This window comes from Theropithecus gelada, chromosome 1, assembly GCF_003255815.1.
Source record: "Theropithecus gelada isolate Dixy chromosome 1, Tgel_1.0, whole genome shotgun sequence".
NCBI classification, from domain to species: domain Eukaryota; kingdom Metazoa; phylum Chordata; class Mammalia; order Primates; family Cercopithecidae; genus Theropithecus; species Theropithecus gelada.
In genome coordinates, this window is record NC_037668.1 from 56204074 (window position 1) to 56220580 (window position 16507).

A 16507-nucleotide genomic window follows, 5' to 3' on the forward strand; every position below is an offset into this window, starting at 1 on the left:
ATACTAAGTATTTTAAAGGACAGAGAACTTGAGGCAAAATGGCTGTTTGCACAGAAAGTAGATGTGATTCCTAATTTTCAAGAGCTTACTGTTTGGTGTGAGCTAGTAATATGCTGCAAACCAGCTCTCTAGAAAAACAAAATACTCTGATTTGTAGTGCTTGTCAATTTTGGGTCTGTTTACGCCCAGCATTGCTGATTTCAAGCTGTCAACTTAGTGTCACTAAACTCAAAGTTGGAAGAGATATGTATGCACAATTGGTTCTCAGGAGCTGTTAGAGCTTGCTGCAGAACACCATGGAATGAGTCACACATACTAAGAAAACCTATACTAGCAAGTGACTGTTGAGGCGTTTCTGGAAGGATCGGAGCCTGTGATAGCCCATCTCATAGTTCCCATCCTTTTTAGAGACCCATGATCTCTAGGGTGCTCTAGGCATTATCTTGGCGTTCCTTTCACATGGTTGACTTCTTTTCTTTTTTTTTTTTTATTTTTTGAGACGGAGTCTCGCTCTGCCGCCCAGGCTGGAGTGCAGTGGCCGGATCTCAGCTCACTGCAAGCTCCGCCTCCTGGGTTCACGCCATTCTCCTGCCTCAGCCTCCCGAGTAGCTGGGACTATAGGCGCCCGCCACCTCGCCTGGCTAGTTTATTTTTGTATTTTTTTTAGTAGAGATGGGGTTTCACCGTGTTAGCCAGGATGGTCTTGATCTTGTGACCTCGTGATCCGCCCGTCTCGGCCTCCCAAAGTGCTGGGATTACAGGCTTGAGCCACCGCGCCCGGCCGGTTGACTTCTTTTCTTTTCCCCCTCCCCTCCTCTCCCCTCCCCTTCCCTCCCCTGCCCTCCCCTTCCCTCCCCTCCCCTCTCTTCCTTTCTTCCTTTCTGTTTTTTGAGAGGGAATTTCGCTCTTGTTGCCCAGGCTGGAGTGCAATGGCATAATCTCAGCTTACTGCAACCTCTGCCTCCTGGGTTCAAGCAATTCTCTTGTCTCAGCTTCCCGAGTAGATGGGATTACAGATATGCGCCACCACGCCCAGTTAATTTTGTATTTTTAGTGGAGACAGGTTTCTCCATGTTGGTCAGGCTGGTCTTGAACTCCCAACCTCAGGCAATCCACCTGCCTCGACCTCCCAAAGTGCTGGGATTACTGGTGTGAGCCACCGTGCCCAGCCTATTAACCTCTTTTCAAACCGGATTAAGTTATTGGTGCTTCTCATTCCCGACAGCAGTCCCAGCTATCTGACTTCATGTGAAAGATGGCTAATGCAGAAGTGAGTGTCCCAGTGGGGGATGTGGTTGTGGTACCCACTGAAGGAAATGAAGGGGAGAATCCTGAAGACACTAAAACTCAAGTGATCTTGCAGTTACAGCCTGTGCAACAAGGGTAAGTGGCTAGAGATTTGGGTATTCTGAAGTATTTTGGGAAGTTTCAAGGGTGGGGAAATTACAACTTTATGGTTGCTTAGCACAATGGAACATTTAACATCAATCAGAGCTGGCTCAGTTTTCATCTGTATAATATACTGTATTGCGTGCTGTATTTGTCATTTTAGTACTTATTACCAACAGTTACATGTTTCCTTATGTCTGCTTCTCTTCTCCACCTTGAGCTCCTTGAGGGTAGGTTACATGGCGCCCTCATTTTATTTTATTGTTTTTTTTTTTTTTTTGAGATGGAGTCTCGCTCTGTCACCCAGGCTGGAGTGCAGTGGCCGGATCTCAGCTCACTGCAAGCTCCGCCTCCCGGGTTCACGCCATTCTCCTGCCTCAGCCTCCCGAGTAGCTGGGACTACAGGCGCCTGCCACCTCGCCCGGCTAAGTTTTTTTTTGTATTTTTTAGTAGAGACGGGGTTTCACTGTGTTAGCCAGGATAGTCTCGATCTCCTGACCTCGTGATCCGCCCGTCTCGGCCTCCCAAAGTGCTGGGATTACAGGCTTGAGCCACCGTGCCCGGCCAGTTATTTTATTGTTATTTTTGTTGAGACAGAGTCTTACTCTGTGACCCAGGCTGGAAGGCAGTGGTGTGATCATAGCTCACTGCAACCTCGAATTCCTGGTCTCAAAAGATCCTCCCACTTTAGCCTCCTGAATAGCTGGGAATATAGGCACATGCCACTGCACCTGGCTGATTTTTCTTTTGTTCTTTTTTTTTTTTTTAATTTTCATAACATATTTTATTTAACCCAATATACCCAGCACATTATCATTTCGGCACATACTCAATTTAAGAATTCCAGGCCTGGCCGGGTGCGGTGGCTCAAGCCTGTAATCCCAGCACTTTGGGAGGCCGAGACGGGTGGATCACGAGGTCAGGAGATCGAGACCATCCTGGCTAACACAGTGAAACCCCATCTCTACTAAAAAATACAAAAAACTAGCCAGGCGAGGTGGTGGGCGCCTGTAGTCCCAGCTACTCGGGAGGCTGAGGGAGGAGAATGGCATAAACCCGGGAGGCGGAGCTTGCTGTGAGCTGAGATCCGGCCACTGCACTCCAGCCTGGGCAACAGAGCGAGACTCCGTCTCAAAAAAAAAAAAAAAGAATTCCAGGCCTACATGGATGGAGCTGGATGCCATCATCCTCACCAAACCAACACAGGAACAGAAAAGCAAACACTGCATATTCTCACTCATAAATGGGAGTTAAACAATGAGAACACATGGACACACAGAGGGGAACAACACACACTGGGGCCTGTTGCGGGGTGAAGGGGCGAGGGGAGGGAACCTAGAGGATGAGTCAATAGGTGCAGCAAACCACCATGGCACACGTATATCCATGTAACAAACCTGCACGTTCTGCACATGTGTCCTGGAACTTTGATTAAATAAATAAAAATTCCAGTTCCAATCCCACTCTTGCACAGTTATGATTCTTCAGCATAACCATGAAAGCATGATTTACTTCAGAGTTCAAATGTTGACTTTTATTTTTTGTAGAGATAGGGGTCTTGCTTTGTTGCCCCGATTGCCTCATCTTATTTATCTGCACTATTCACAGAGGCTCCTTATGTGTCTACCAAAAGACAGTGTAGCTAGAGTCAGAGGACTTCAGGCAAGGCAACGACCATAAATTCTCTGAGCCCCCATGGAGGGGAAATTATCAAGCTGAGTCTAGCACCTACTACAATACAATGTATTATGAAGGTATTGGAAAAAGAGAAGATTTAAAAAGGAGGTTTTTTTTTTTTTTTTTTTTTTTTTGAGATGGAGTCTCTCTGTATCGCCCAGGCTAGAGTGTAGTGGTGGGATCTCAGCTCACTGCAACCTCCGCCTCCCAGGTTCAAGCGATTCTCCTGCCTCAGACTCCCTAGTAGCTGGGACTATAGGCTCCTGCCACCGTGCCTGACCAATTTTTGTATTTTTAGAAGAGATGGGATTTAGCTGAGATCGTGCCACTGCACTCCAGCAGTAGGTGAGAGAGTAAGACTCTGTCTCAAAAAAGAAAGAATACAATAATGTGGACTTACCTTTTAAGCTCTAGTAAACATAATGATGATTCATAGGGAATGTCAGTATCTTACGATGCCTTAACGTTTTGAACGTATTTCATGACTTTTAACTATGGCTATAGTAGATATAGAGAATTAAGCTCAATCCATCACTATCCTGAGTGAGTTTAGATAATTTTTCCCTGATAAAAACCTTGTTTACGGCCAGTTGTAGTGGCTCACACCTGTAATCCCAGCACTTTGGGAGGCCGAGGTGGGTGAATCATGAGGTCAGGAGTTTGAGACCAGCATGACCAACATGGTGAAACCCTGTCTGTACTAAAAAATGTAAAAATTAGCTGGGTGTTGGCACACGTCTGTAATCCCAGCTACTCAGGAGGCTGAGGCAGGAGAATTGCTTGAACCCGGGAAGCTGAAGTTGCAGTGAGCTGAGATTGTGCCATTGCACTCCAGCTTGGACGACAAAGTGAGACTCCATCTCAAAAAAAAGAAACAAACAAACAAAAAAAGGGAAATCTTGTTTGCTTGTAAAAATATAGACTGCCTCCTACTTGCCACCCTTAAGTACAATTTACTGGTTGCTGAAATTACTTGGCCAGGCCGGGCGCGGTGGCTCACGCCTGTAATCCCAGCACTTTGGGAGGCTGAGATGGGCGGATCACAAGGTCAGGAGATCGAGACCATCCTGGCTAACACGGTGAAACCCCATCTCTACTAAAAAATACAAAAAACTAGCCGGGTGAGGTGGCGGGTGCCTGTAGTCCCAGCTACTCGGGAGGCTGAGGCAGGAGAATGGCGTGAACCCGGGAGGCGGAGCTTGCAGTGAGCCGAGATCTGGCCACTGCACTCCAGCCTGGGCGGCGGATGGAGACTCCGTCTCAAAAAAAAAAAAAAAAAAAGAAATTACTTGACTGGGTGCAGTGGCTCATGCCTGTAATCCTAGCACTTTAGGAGGCCAAGGTGGGAGGATCATTTGAGCCCAGGAGTTCAAAACCAGAACGGGCGACACAGCGAGACCCTGTCTCAACAGAAAATTTAAAAATTAGTTAGGCATGGTGGCTCACACCTGTAGTTCCAGCTACTCAGGAGGCTGAGCTAGGATGATCACTTGAGCCTAGGAGATTGAGGTTGCAGTGAGCTGTGATCATGCCACTGCACTCTAACCTGGGCAACAGAGTAAGACCATGTGTCAAAAAAACAAAACAAAAAAAGGCCAGGTGTGGTGGCTCACACCTGTAATCCCTACACTTTGGGAAGCCAAGGCGGGCAGATCACCTGAGGTCAGGAGTTCGAGACCAGCCTGGCCAACATGGTGAAACCCTGTCTCTACTAAAAATACAAAAATTAGCCAGATGTGGTGGCACACGCCTGTAATCCCAGCTGCTCGGGAGGCTAAGGGAGGAGAATTGTGTGAACTCGGGAGGTGGNGTAATCCCAGCTGCTCGGGAGGCTAAGGGAGGAGAATTGTGTGAACTCGGGAGGTGGAGGTTGCAGTGAGCTGAGATTGTACTACTGCCCTACCAGCTTGGGCGACAGAGCGAGATTCTGTCTCCAAAAAAAAAAAAAAAAAAAAGACATTATTCATACATGAGAATGTATTCTTTTAAGAGATTTTTCACACAGTGGTCAATTTAGGATGAGTTTACCAATCTTATTTGAAGCAATGGTTTCTCATGTTTATCAAAATCCTCATCCCCTGAATAGCCATTTATGGGGTACTTTGCCATGTTCCAGTCAGTCAGCTACATGCTGAGCATACAACATTGCATAAATGAATAAGCTATAATCTATGCACTCGGGGACCTCTTAGCCTGTGCTCAATGGGAGACAGACAGATAAATAAGCATACATTAAGTGTGATAGGTGTTATGACAAAACCCAAAGTACAGCTGGGTCATAAAGTAGGAAGTAAGTGGTTATACTGAAGGGATTGGGAGGGAAAGAAAAGCATCCTAGAGGCTACTTATTAAAAGACAGATAGGAGATTGGCGCAGTGGCTCATGCTTGTAATCCCAGCATTTTGGGAGGCAGAGGCAGGAGTTTGACTTGAGTCCAGGAGTTCAAGGCCAGCCTAGGCCAAATAGGAAGACCCTGTCTCTATAAAAAAAATACAAAAATTAGCCAGATATGGTGGCGTATTCCTGTAGTCCCAGCTACTGAAGAGGCTGAGATGGAGGATTGCTTGAGCCAGGGAGGTTAAGGCTGCAGTGAACTATGATCACACCACTGCATTCTAGCCTGGGCAACAGAATGAGACCCTATCAAAAAAAAACAAAAACAAACAAACAAAAAAAAAACGTGGAGAATAATGTTCTGGGAAATGGCAGAAGTAAGAGAAAGAAGGTATAAGAAGATGGCACTTTTGGGAACCACAAATAGTTTGGCAGTGTCGGGGCCTGGATTTTAAGGCGAGGTTTGGGAAGAGTTGAAACCAGGGGCCAGATCTTAAAGAAGCTTAAATATCACACAAAGGATTTGGAGCTTTATTTTAACAATGAGGAGAGAGGGTGTTTGAGGGATTTTAAGGAGGGAATCACATGATCAATCTGGTGGGAATGTAGAAGATTAGTTAGATGCAAGGATACTAGTATAGCAATGATGAGGCCTGAATTAAGGCAGTAGCAGTGGAGATAGAGACAGGGAGGGAGGATGGATAGTGTTAAAGTGATGCATCCAGCAGGATTTGGTGACTGACTATGTGGAGTTGAGAAAGAGGAAAAGAAAATCTAGTGTGATTCCCAGATTTCTGTCTGCAGTGTGCTGAGTGGTGCTATTAACAAGGATGGAGAGTATAGGAAGAATAATAGTTTGAGGGTGATTGGGAAAAGGGAACTTGATGGTTATTTTAGACATAATGAATTCGTCAAAGTCCTATGAGACTTCCAAATGTATTTATTTGGCTGAGTGTGGTGGCTCACGCCTCTAATCCCAGCACTTTGGGAGGCTGAGGTGGGAGGATCACCTGAGGTCGGGAGTTCGAGACCAGCCTGACTAACATGGAGAAACCCTGTCTCTACTAAAAATACAAAATTAGCTGGGTGTGGTGGCGCATGCCTATAATCCCAGCTACTCGGGAGGCTGAGGCAGAAGAATTGCTTGAACCTGGAAGGCAGATGTTGCGGTGAGCCGAGATCGTGCCATTGCACTCCAGCCTAGGCAATAAAAGCGAAATTCCATCTCAAGAAACAAACACACACACAAATGTATTTATTCATTTAGCAGTTGGCTATGTTTGAGTGTGAAATTCAGAAGGGAGGTCTGTACTAGAGGTATCACTGTGGAGGTAGTCATTGATACAAAGGAGAATATTCAGGCAGTGCTTTCAAGTAACAAGATGCAATAATTAGCACATCAAGTTTATTACAGAAATTAAATAAAGGATGTTGATTGTTGATGTATCAGGTTACATTATCTGACCCCATAAATGTAGAGATATCTTGGAGAGATCTGCATTATATAACCTTCTCTAAGTGGTGCCTCTAGTCACTCCTAGTTACTTTGGATGTAGTTTCTCTCTTACTTTTCTTCCACTAGGCTTTGCTCATGTCAATAGCTTGGTTATGGTACCTTAAAAGATGCTAAAAACAAACAAACAAACACCTCCCACCCCAGCGGCAAAATACACTGTTTCCAACAACGGACATCAACTTTTCAGTCAGCCTGGTTCTTCCTGTCTCAAACTATCTGCTGGTACTACTTTTTAGTCTTCTCAGGGTAATTCCATAATATGAATTAGTCGTGTACTTGTAGCCATACTATGCCATGGGCATTTAAAGTGTTTTTTTTTTTTTTTTTTTTTTTTTGGAGATGGAGTGTTGTTCCATTGCCCAGGCTGGAGTGCAGTGGTGCAATTTCAGCTCACTGCAACCTCCGCCTCCCTGATTCAAGTGATTCTCCTGTCTCAGCCTCCTGAGTAGCTGGGATTACAGGTGCACCACCATGCCTGACTAATTTTTGTATTTTTAGTAGAGATGGGGTTTCACCACGTTGGCCAGGCTGGTCTCGAACTCCTGACCTCAGGTGATCTGTCTGCCTCGACCTCCCAAAGTGCTGGGATTACAGGCATGAGCCACCATGCCCGGCCAATTTAAAGTTACGAAGGGAGCCAGGCGCGGTGACTCATGCCTGTAATCCCAGCACTTTGGAAGGCCGAGGCGGGTGTATCACAAGGTCAGGAGATCGAGACCATCCTGCTAACACAGTGAAACCCTGTCTCTACTAAAAATACAAAAAAAATTAGCTGGGCATGATGGTGGGCGCCTGTAGTCCCAGCTTCTCAGGAGGCTGAGGCAGGAGAATGGTGCAAACCTGGGATGCAGAGCTTACAGTGAGCCGAGATTGCACCACTGCACTCCAGCCTGGGAGAGAGAGTGAGACTCTGTCTCAAAAACAAAAAAAAGTTATGAAAGGAGTGGACATTTATTTTTATTCAGTTTCTTCTCAAGGTGAAGGTAACTGTTTGTAAATGTCCTAGAGAAATATGGTAGCTTTCTGTTCACCCTTTGCAAGTAAAAAGCGTGGATTATTCCACCGCTGACATTTAAAAAATAAAGTTATGAAGGGAAAAGTCTGGTGTAATACAGTAGTAGCAAGTGGTGGTGTAAATAAATAAGTAGCAAGAATTACTTTCCTTTGAGGTGAGGAGAGTTGTCGATTCATTTCCATGGTAGAAGCTGCTAAGCAGTCCTGGGAAGTTTGGAGTTTAAATGTAACGGGAAACTAGTCAGAGTTATAAAGTATATTTATTTTATTTATTTTGAGATAGATTGAAACAAATTTCTTAACCCCATGCTGTGAATATTAATTTTTTCATGATTTATGTAGTTTGTTTATCGATGGACACTTTTACAACAGGATTTATGAAGCTGGGTCGGAGAACAACACGGCAGTTGTAGCAGTAGAAACTCACACGATACACAAAATTGAAGAAGGGATTGGTAAGGTTTTTTTTGTTTTTGTCATTCTAATGCCTTTGACCTTAGCTTCCTTGGTTGAGTTTTCTTGCCATCTATGCCTTATGTTTTTCTCCCATCCCTGTGTGCTCTACCAGTACTACAGCCCTCGATTTTGATGGTGGTACATCTTGAGACACCACTGACTTAAGATGCTAGGGTCATCAGTTGGTTGGTTAACGTCAGTTTGGAAGGGTAACTGAAAAGACTTTTTATCTATAAAAATCCCACATAGAAATTGGAACCTCAAAGTTGATACCTGTCATTAAAGAAGTTGTTGATGACTGATAAGGTATTGTTTAGAAGGCAGTCAGTGGAAAGAAACTGGAAAGAAACTTTGAAATTTAACAAATCTGAGTTTAAATCCCAATTTCTCACCTCTAAGTGTGTCCTTGGGAAAGTCAGTTAACCTGAGGCCCATATACTTATATTTAACACCTAGGAAACAATTAATTAATTAATTAATTAAAAAAAAACGTAATCGAGCACAGTGGCTCATGCCCATAATCCCAACACTTTAGGAGGCCAAGGCGGGGGATCACCTGAGGTCAGGAGTTCGAGACCAGCCTGGCCAACATGGCGAAACCGCATCTCTACTAAAAGTATAAAAATTAGCCTGGCGTGGTAGTGGGCGCCTATAATCCCAGTTACTCAGGAGACTGAGGCAGGAGAATTGCTTGAATCCGGGAGGCATAGGTTGCAGTGAGCCGAGATCGTGCCACTGCACTCCAGCCTGGGCAACAAGAGTGAGACTTCATCTCCAAAACAACAACAACCACCAAAAAAACACCACCTACACCGGGCGAGGTGACTCACACCTGTAATCCCAGCACTTTGGGAGGCCAAGGCGAGTGGATCACGAGGTTAGGGGTTCAAGACCAGTCTGGCCAAGATGGTGAAACCCCATCTCTACTAAAAATATAAAAATTAGCCAGGCGTGGTGGTGTGTGGTATATGGCTGTAATCCCAGCTACTTGGAAGGCTGAGGCAGGAGAATTGCTTGAACCCGGGAGGCATAGGTTGCAGTGAGCCAAGATCACGCCACTGCACTCCAGCCTGGGTGATAGCGTGAGACTCCATCTCAAAAAAGGCAAAAAGAAAAAAAAAACACCTAGGAAATAATCACTGCCTCACAGGATTGTTGTAAGAACTAAACAAGATTACGTGTGTAAAATATATAGTATGGTGTCTGGCACACTGTGGGAGCTTGGGAAGAGATAGCTGTTAGGCCAGACTTCTTCCAGAGGATCCCTAAACGATACCAGCAAGAGTGAAGTGTTAGTCCCTCAGGGGAACCAGGAGACTAGAGATTTTGAGTTTCAGCTTTGGGGAAGAGTTGTTTGATAAATAACGGATTTTTTTTCTGTTTTCAGATACAGGCACTATAGAAGCAAATGAGGATATGGAAATTGCTTACCCTATAACTTGTGGGGAGAGCAAAGCCATCCTCCTCTGGAAGAAGTTTGTGTGTCCGGGAATAAATGTGAAGTGTGTCAAGGTAATTGTCTTCTCCATGCTGAAGCCAATTTTGGGACTCCTTGTTTTCAAAGGGTGTCAGTTCCATGCATCCTTTTTCTCTTGCACTAGATCAGGTTTTTTTTTTTGGTGGCTATTGTTCTGTGTCACAGTAGAAAAAATAAGAACTTTGGGTTGGATGTGGTGGCTCATACCTGTAATCCTAACACTTTGGGAGACCAAGGTGGGAAGATCACTTGAGCTTAGGAGTTCGAGACCAGCCTGGGCAACATGGTGAGACATTGCGTGACTTTCTTTGTTGCCCAGGCTAGAGTGCAATGACACGATCTTGGCTCACTGCAGCCTCCACCTCCTGGGTTCAGGTGATTCTCCCACCTCAGCCTCCTGTGTAGCTGGGACCACAGGTGTGCACCACTGTGCCTGGCTAATTTTTGTAGAGATGGAAGGTTTTGCTATGTTGCCTGGGCTGGAAAACCTTGCATCTTCAAAAAATATATTGGCGGCCAGGCGCGGTGGCTCACGCCTGTAATCTCAGCACTTTGGGAGGCCGAGGTGGGCGGATCACGAGGTCAGGAGATCGAGACCATCCTGGCTAACACGGTGAAACCCCGTCTCTACTAAAAATACAAAAAATTAGCTGGGCGTGGTGGCGGGTGCTTGTAGTCCCAGCTACTCGGGAGGCTGAGGCAGGAGAATGGCGTGAACTCAGGAGGCGGAGCTTGCAATGAGCTGAGATCGCACCGCTGCACTCCAGCCTGGGCGACAGAGCGATACTCTGTCTCAAAAATATATATATATATACTGGCTAGGTGAGGTGGCTTATGCCTGTAATCCCAGCACTTTGGGAGGCTGAGGTGGGTGGATCACCTGAGATCAGGAGGTAGAGACCAGCCTGGACAACATGGTGAAGTCCCATCTCTACAAAAAATACAAAAATTAGCCAGGCATAGTGTTGGGCGCATATAATCCCAGCTACTGCGGAGATTGAGGCAGGAGGATCACTTGAACCTCGGGGCAGAGTTGCAGTGAGCTGAGATTGCGCTGTTGTACTCCAGTCTGGGTGACAGAGTGATGCTCTGTCTCAAAAAAAAAAAAAAAAAAATTATTAGATTGACTAGCCAAAAACAAAATTGATAAAAATAGAATTGCTTATGCTGTCTTCATTAGGGCTGGATAGATTATTTCAGTTTATTTGAACAGCCTTTGTTTGCCACACTAGACCCAACCACCTGATTCCAGGCATAAATGGATTTTAGAGATTTATTAATATATTTATCTCTTATCTCTGCATGTATTCTGTAGCTTCGTACCAGGAATGGAGACTGTGCTCCGAGAAGCATCGTCTTCTCTAACACAATAGTGCAGGAGTTTGGATAGTCAAGGCTTAGGATGTCATCTGGGTATTTTTTATGCAAATGATGTAGAGTTATCATTTCATTATTTCCCCTCTTGGCCTGCCTAAGTTGACATTAGACTATTTTGGACTTTTCTTTTTACTTTTAGTTCAATGATCAGTTGATCAGCCCCAAGCACTTTGTTCATCTGGCTGGCAAGTCCACTCTGAAGGACTGGAAGAGAGCTATTCGTCTGGGTGGGATCATGCTCAGGTAAGCTCTAATGTTAAGCACATACCTTTCAACAAACTTTGGGGCACGTAATCATGCTAGAATGTGGGTTTTTCTCTTTTTTTTTTTTTGTTTTTTTTTTGAGATGGAGTCTCGCTCTGTCGCCCAGGCTGGAGTACAGTGGCCGGATCTCAGCTCACTGCAAGCTCCGCCTCCCGGGTTTACGCCATTCTCCTGCCTCAGCCTCCCGAGTAGCTGGGACTACAGGCGCCCACCACCTCGCCTGGCTAGTTTTTTGCATTTTTTTAGTAGAGACGGGATTTCACCGTGTTAGCCAGGATGGTCTCGATCTCCTGACCTCGTGATCCGCCCGTCTCGGCCTCCCAAAGTGCTGGGATTACAGGCTTGAGCCACCGCGCCCGGCCATGGTTTTTCTCTTTAGGTTGACATTTTTATTCTTTCTGAGAAATTGGCTTGAGCAATCCCTGCATTATTTGACTTTAATCAACTTATTCTTCAAAATCCTGGGAGACAAGAAAGATTTTTTGTTTGTTTGTTTGTTTTTGAGACAGAGTCTTGCTCTGTCACCCAGGCTGGAGTGCAGTGGCGTGACCTTGGCTCACTGCAACCTCCGCCTCCTGGGTTCAAGCAATTGTAGTTTTTAGTAGACACAGGATTTCACCATCTTGGCCAGGCTGGTCTTGAACTCCTGACCTCATAATCCACCCACCTCAGCCTCCCAAAGTGCTGGGATTACAGGCATGAGCCACTGTGCCCGGCCATTTAATTCTTTTTAATGGGGGGAAAAAATAAAATTTTAAAAAATAAATAAAAAATTAAAAAATAAAAATAATTATTTTTAAGGAATCTCTTTCAAGAAAAATCCATAATGCTTGTAGAGATTCAAGCATAAAGATGTTTATTACAACATTATTTATTAATGTGAAACTTATAGTCTGCTTTAATATATAGTCAAAGACTTCTAAAGTCAATTATGACCTGTCTAAATATATATGAGTATATACTATGAATGTTTTGCCGTCATTAAAATATTTCTGAAGAGATTTTACATGAAAAATGCTTATGACATAATTTGAAGGAAGAAAAACAGAAAATTTATTAAATTGATTTTGGCTGTGTTAAGACATATATGTAAGTAAAATTTAGTAGAAGAAAATATGCTAAAATGTTGACGTTGTCTGTGTATTGTAGGATTTTTTTGGTTTTTTTTTTGAGATGGAGTCTCGCTCTGTTGCCAGGCTGGAGTACAGTGGTGCAGTCTTGGCTCACTGCAGCCTCCACCTCCTGGGTTCAAGTGATTCTCCTGCCTCAGCCTCCCGAGTAGCTGGGACTACAGGCTTGTGCCACCATGCCCAGCTAATTTTTGTATTTTTTTTTAGTAGAGACGGGGTTTCATCGTGTTAGGCTGGTCTTGATCTCCTGACCTCGTGATCCACCCACCTTGGCCTCCCAAAGTGCTGAGATTACAGGCGTCAGCTACCTTGCCCGGCCTAAGATTTTAGTTGTTGTTGTTGTTTGTTTTTTTGGTGAGACGGAGACTTACTCTTGTTGCCCAGGCTGGAGTGCAATGGCGCGATCTCGGCTCACCACATCCTCCACCTCCCAGGTTCAAGCGATTCTCCTGCCTCAGCCTCCCGAGTAGGTGGGATTACAGGCATGTGTCACCATGCCTGGCTAATTTTGTACTTTTAGTAGAGATGGGGTTTCACCATATTGTCCAGGCTGAACTCGAACTCCTGACCTCAGGTGATCCACCCACCTTGGCCTCCTAAAGTGCTGGGATTACAGGCGTGAGCTACTGCACCCAGCCCAAAGATTTTTTAAAAAGGGCAATTGAAAAAAAAAAAAAGGTCATGTTCTGTCACTAAGGCTGGAGTGCATTGGCATGATCAGCCTCAAACTCCTCAGCTCTAGCAGTCCTACAGAGTAGCTTGGACTACAGATGTGAGCCACTGTGGCCAGCTGAAAATGCTAAATATTTTCTTCACATAGGTTTTTTTTTTTTTTTTGGAGTCTCGCCCTGTCACCCAGGCTGGAGTCCAGTGGCGTGATCTCGGCTCACTGCAAGCTCTGTCTCCTGGGTTCATGCCATTCTCCTGCCCCAGCCTCCCGTGTAGCTGGGACTACAGGTGCCCGCCACCACGCCTGGCTAATTTTTTGTATTTTTAAAAAGTAGAGACGGGGTTTCACCATGTTAGCCAGGATGGTCTCGATCTCCTGACTTGGTGATCCAACCGCCTTGACCCCCCAAAGTGCTGGGATTACAGGCGTGAGCCACCGCGCCCGGCCTTTTTTTTTCCTTTTCGAGTCGGGATCTCACTCTGTCGCCCAGGCTGTAGTGGCACAGTCTTGGCTCACTGCAACCTCCGCCTCCCAGGTTCAAGTGATTCTCCTGCCTCAGCTTCCCATGTAGCTAAAATTACAGGAGTACACCACCTTGCCTGGCTAATTTTTGTATTTTTGGTAGAGACGGGGTTTTACCATATTGGTCAGGCTGGTCTTGAATTCCTGACCTCGTGATCTGCCCGACTCAGCCTCCCAAAGTGCGGGGATTACAGGTGTGAGCCACTGTGTCCGGCTTTTGTTTTTTTTTTTTCTTTTTTTTTTTTTTTGAGACGGAGTCTTGCTCTGTCACCCAGGCTGGAGTGCAGTGGCCAGATCTCAGCTCACTGCAAGCTCCGCCTCCCGGGTTCACGCCATTCTCCTGCCTCAGCCTCCCGAGTAGCTGGGACTACAGGCGCCCGCCACCTCGCCCGGGTAGTTTTTTGTATTTTTTAGTAGAGACGGGGTTTCACCATGTTAGCCAAGATGGTCTCGATCTCCTGACCTCATGATCCACCCGTCTCGGCCTCCCAAAGTGCTGGGATTACAGGCTTGAGCCACCGTGCCCGGCCTGGTTTTTTTTGGGGGGGGAATTTTTTTTTTTTTTTTTTTTTTGAGACATAGTTTTGCTGTGTGGCCCAGGCTGGAGTGTAGTGGCATGATCTCGGCTCACTGCAATCTCTACCTCCTGGGTTCAAGTGATTCTCATGCCTCAGCTTCCTGAGTAGCTGGGATTATAGGTGCGCACCACCACACCCAGTTAATTTTTTTGTATTTTTAGTAGAGACGGGGTTTCACCATGTTGGCCAGGCTGGTCTCGAACTCCTGACCTCAAATGCTCTGCTCACCTCAACTCCCAAAGTGCTGAGATTACAGGTGTGAGCCACCATGCCCCGCTTTTGTTGCCCAGGCTGGAATGCAGTGGTGTGATCTCAGCTCACCACAAACTCTACCTCCTGGGTTCAAGCGATTCTCCTGCCTCAACCTCCCAAATAGCTCGGATTATAGGCATGTGTCACCATGCCCAGCTTATTATGTATTTTTAGTAGAGATGGGGTTTCTCCATGTTGGTCAGGCTGGTTTTGAACTCCCAACCTCAGGTGATCCACCCACCTTGGCCTCCCAAAGTGCTGGGATTACAGGTGTGAGCCACTGTGCCCAGCCCACATCGTTTTTGTTAGTCAGAGACACGCAAACATTATTTGTGTTCTTTTTGTTTTTATTTAAAAAATTTTGGCCAGGCGTGGTGGCTTAAGCCTGTAATCCCAGCACTTTGGGAGACCGAGACGGGCGGATCACGAGGTCAGGAGATCAAGACCATCCTGGCTAACACAGTGAAACCCCGTCTCTACTAAAAAATACAAAAAACTAGCCAGGTGAGGTGGCCGGCGCCTGTAGTCCCTGCTACTCCGGAGGCGGAGGCAGGAGAATGGCGTAAACCCGGGAGGCGGAGCTTGCAGTGAGCTGAGATCCGGCCACTGCACTCCAGCCTGGGCGACAGAGCAAGACTCCATCTAAAAAAAAAAAAAAAAATTTTTTTAAATTATTTTACTCCTGTACTTCCAAAGAAACATCGTTTTTTAAAAAAAATTTCAGATGATTTGTAAGCAGAAATTAGTAATGCAATGAAATTGGGAAGGAATACCTTTATTTTTATTTTTATTGTTTGTTTATTTATTTATTTATTTATTTTTGAGACAGGGTCTAACTGTCACCCAGGCTGGAGTGCAGTGGCGTAGTCTCGGCTTACTGCAACCTCAGCTTCCCAGGCTCAAGCAACTCTTCAGCCTCAGCCTACCAATTAGCTGGGACTACAGGCATGAGCCACCATGCCTGGCTGATTTTTGTTTTTTTTTTTGAGACAGAGTCTCGCTGTGTCACCCAGGCTGGAGTGCAGTGGCGTGATCTCGGCTTACTGCAAGCTCCGCCTCCTGGGTTTCATGCCATTCTCCTGCCTCAGCCTCCCGAGTAGCTGGGACTACAGGCGCTCGCCACCACGCCCGGCTAATTTTTTTTTGTATTTTTAATAGAGGAGGAGTTTCACCGTGTTAGCCAGGATGGTCTTGATCTCCTGACCTCGTGACCCACCCGCCTCGGTCTCCCAAAGTGCTGAGATTACAGTCGTAAGCTACTGCGCGTGACTGATTTTTGTATTTTTTATAGAAATGAGGTTTTACCATGTTGCCCATGCTGGTCTCAAACTCCTGAGTTCAAGTGATCCTCCTGCCTTGGCCTCCCAAAGTGGTGGGATTACAGGCATGAGCCACTGCGCCTGGCTAAGGAATACCTTTAAGTTTGAGTTTTGTTGTTCTTGGTGGGTTTTATTTACCCAGAAAGACAAGCACATGCCAATTCTTCCCAAATGTAAAAAAGAAAATACTAAAAAATATTTAGTGAAAGCCACGTGACATTATAACATAGAATTTACTATAATTAAAATACCCCATGGTTTTGCTCGTGGTCTATAATAACGTTTTGTGGATCCAATTATAAGGACATTTTCCAGAGTGGGTTTAGTATAGTCAACTTTTTTCTGTATACCTAGGAGAGTTTTTTAAAAGACTGAAACTTTATGTCTGTGAAACTGGCACCAGATCTTGCTGGAGTACTCATAATGAATAAACTACGGAGGGAGAAGGAATACTGGTAAATGTGGGCAGGACCAGTGAAAATTTAAAGCCCAAATTAGAATTTTTGCAACCTAATGACTTCTAACACTATTA

General features: G+C 45.4%; 1 protein-coding gene and 1 non-coding gene across 3 annotated transcripts in view; both read left to right on the plus strand.

The window, feature by feature from the left end:
• The first annotated feature begins 1217 nt into the window (after window positions 1-1217).
• Window positions 1218-16507, plus strand: part of GMEB1 (glucocorticoid modulatory element binding protein 1) — a 32331-nt gene continuing 17041 nt past the window's right edge. Inside the window, exons 1-4 of one of the 2 annotated variants that reach the window (XM_025369641.1) lie at window positions 1218-1383; window positions 8273-8385; window positions 9774-9898; window positions 11380-11483. In XM_025369641.1, coding sequence (XP_025225426.1) covers window positions 1256-1383; window positions 8273-8385; window positions 9774-9898; window positions 11380-11483 — 470 coding nt within the window. In that variant the 5' untranslated portion in view covers window positions 1218-1255. The remainder of the gene's footprint in view (window positions 1384-8272; window positions 8386-9773; window positions 9899-11379; window positions 11484-16507) is intronic. The other variant, XM_025369649.1, reaches the window with a different exon arrangement.
• On the plus strand, window positions 7861-7990 carry LOC112616137. Its single transcript, XR_003117577.1, has one exon.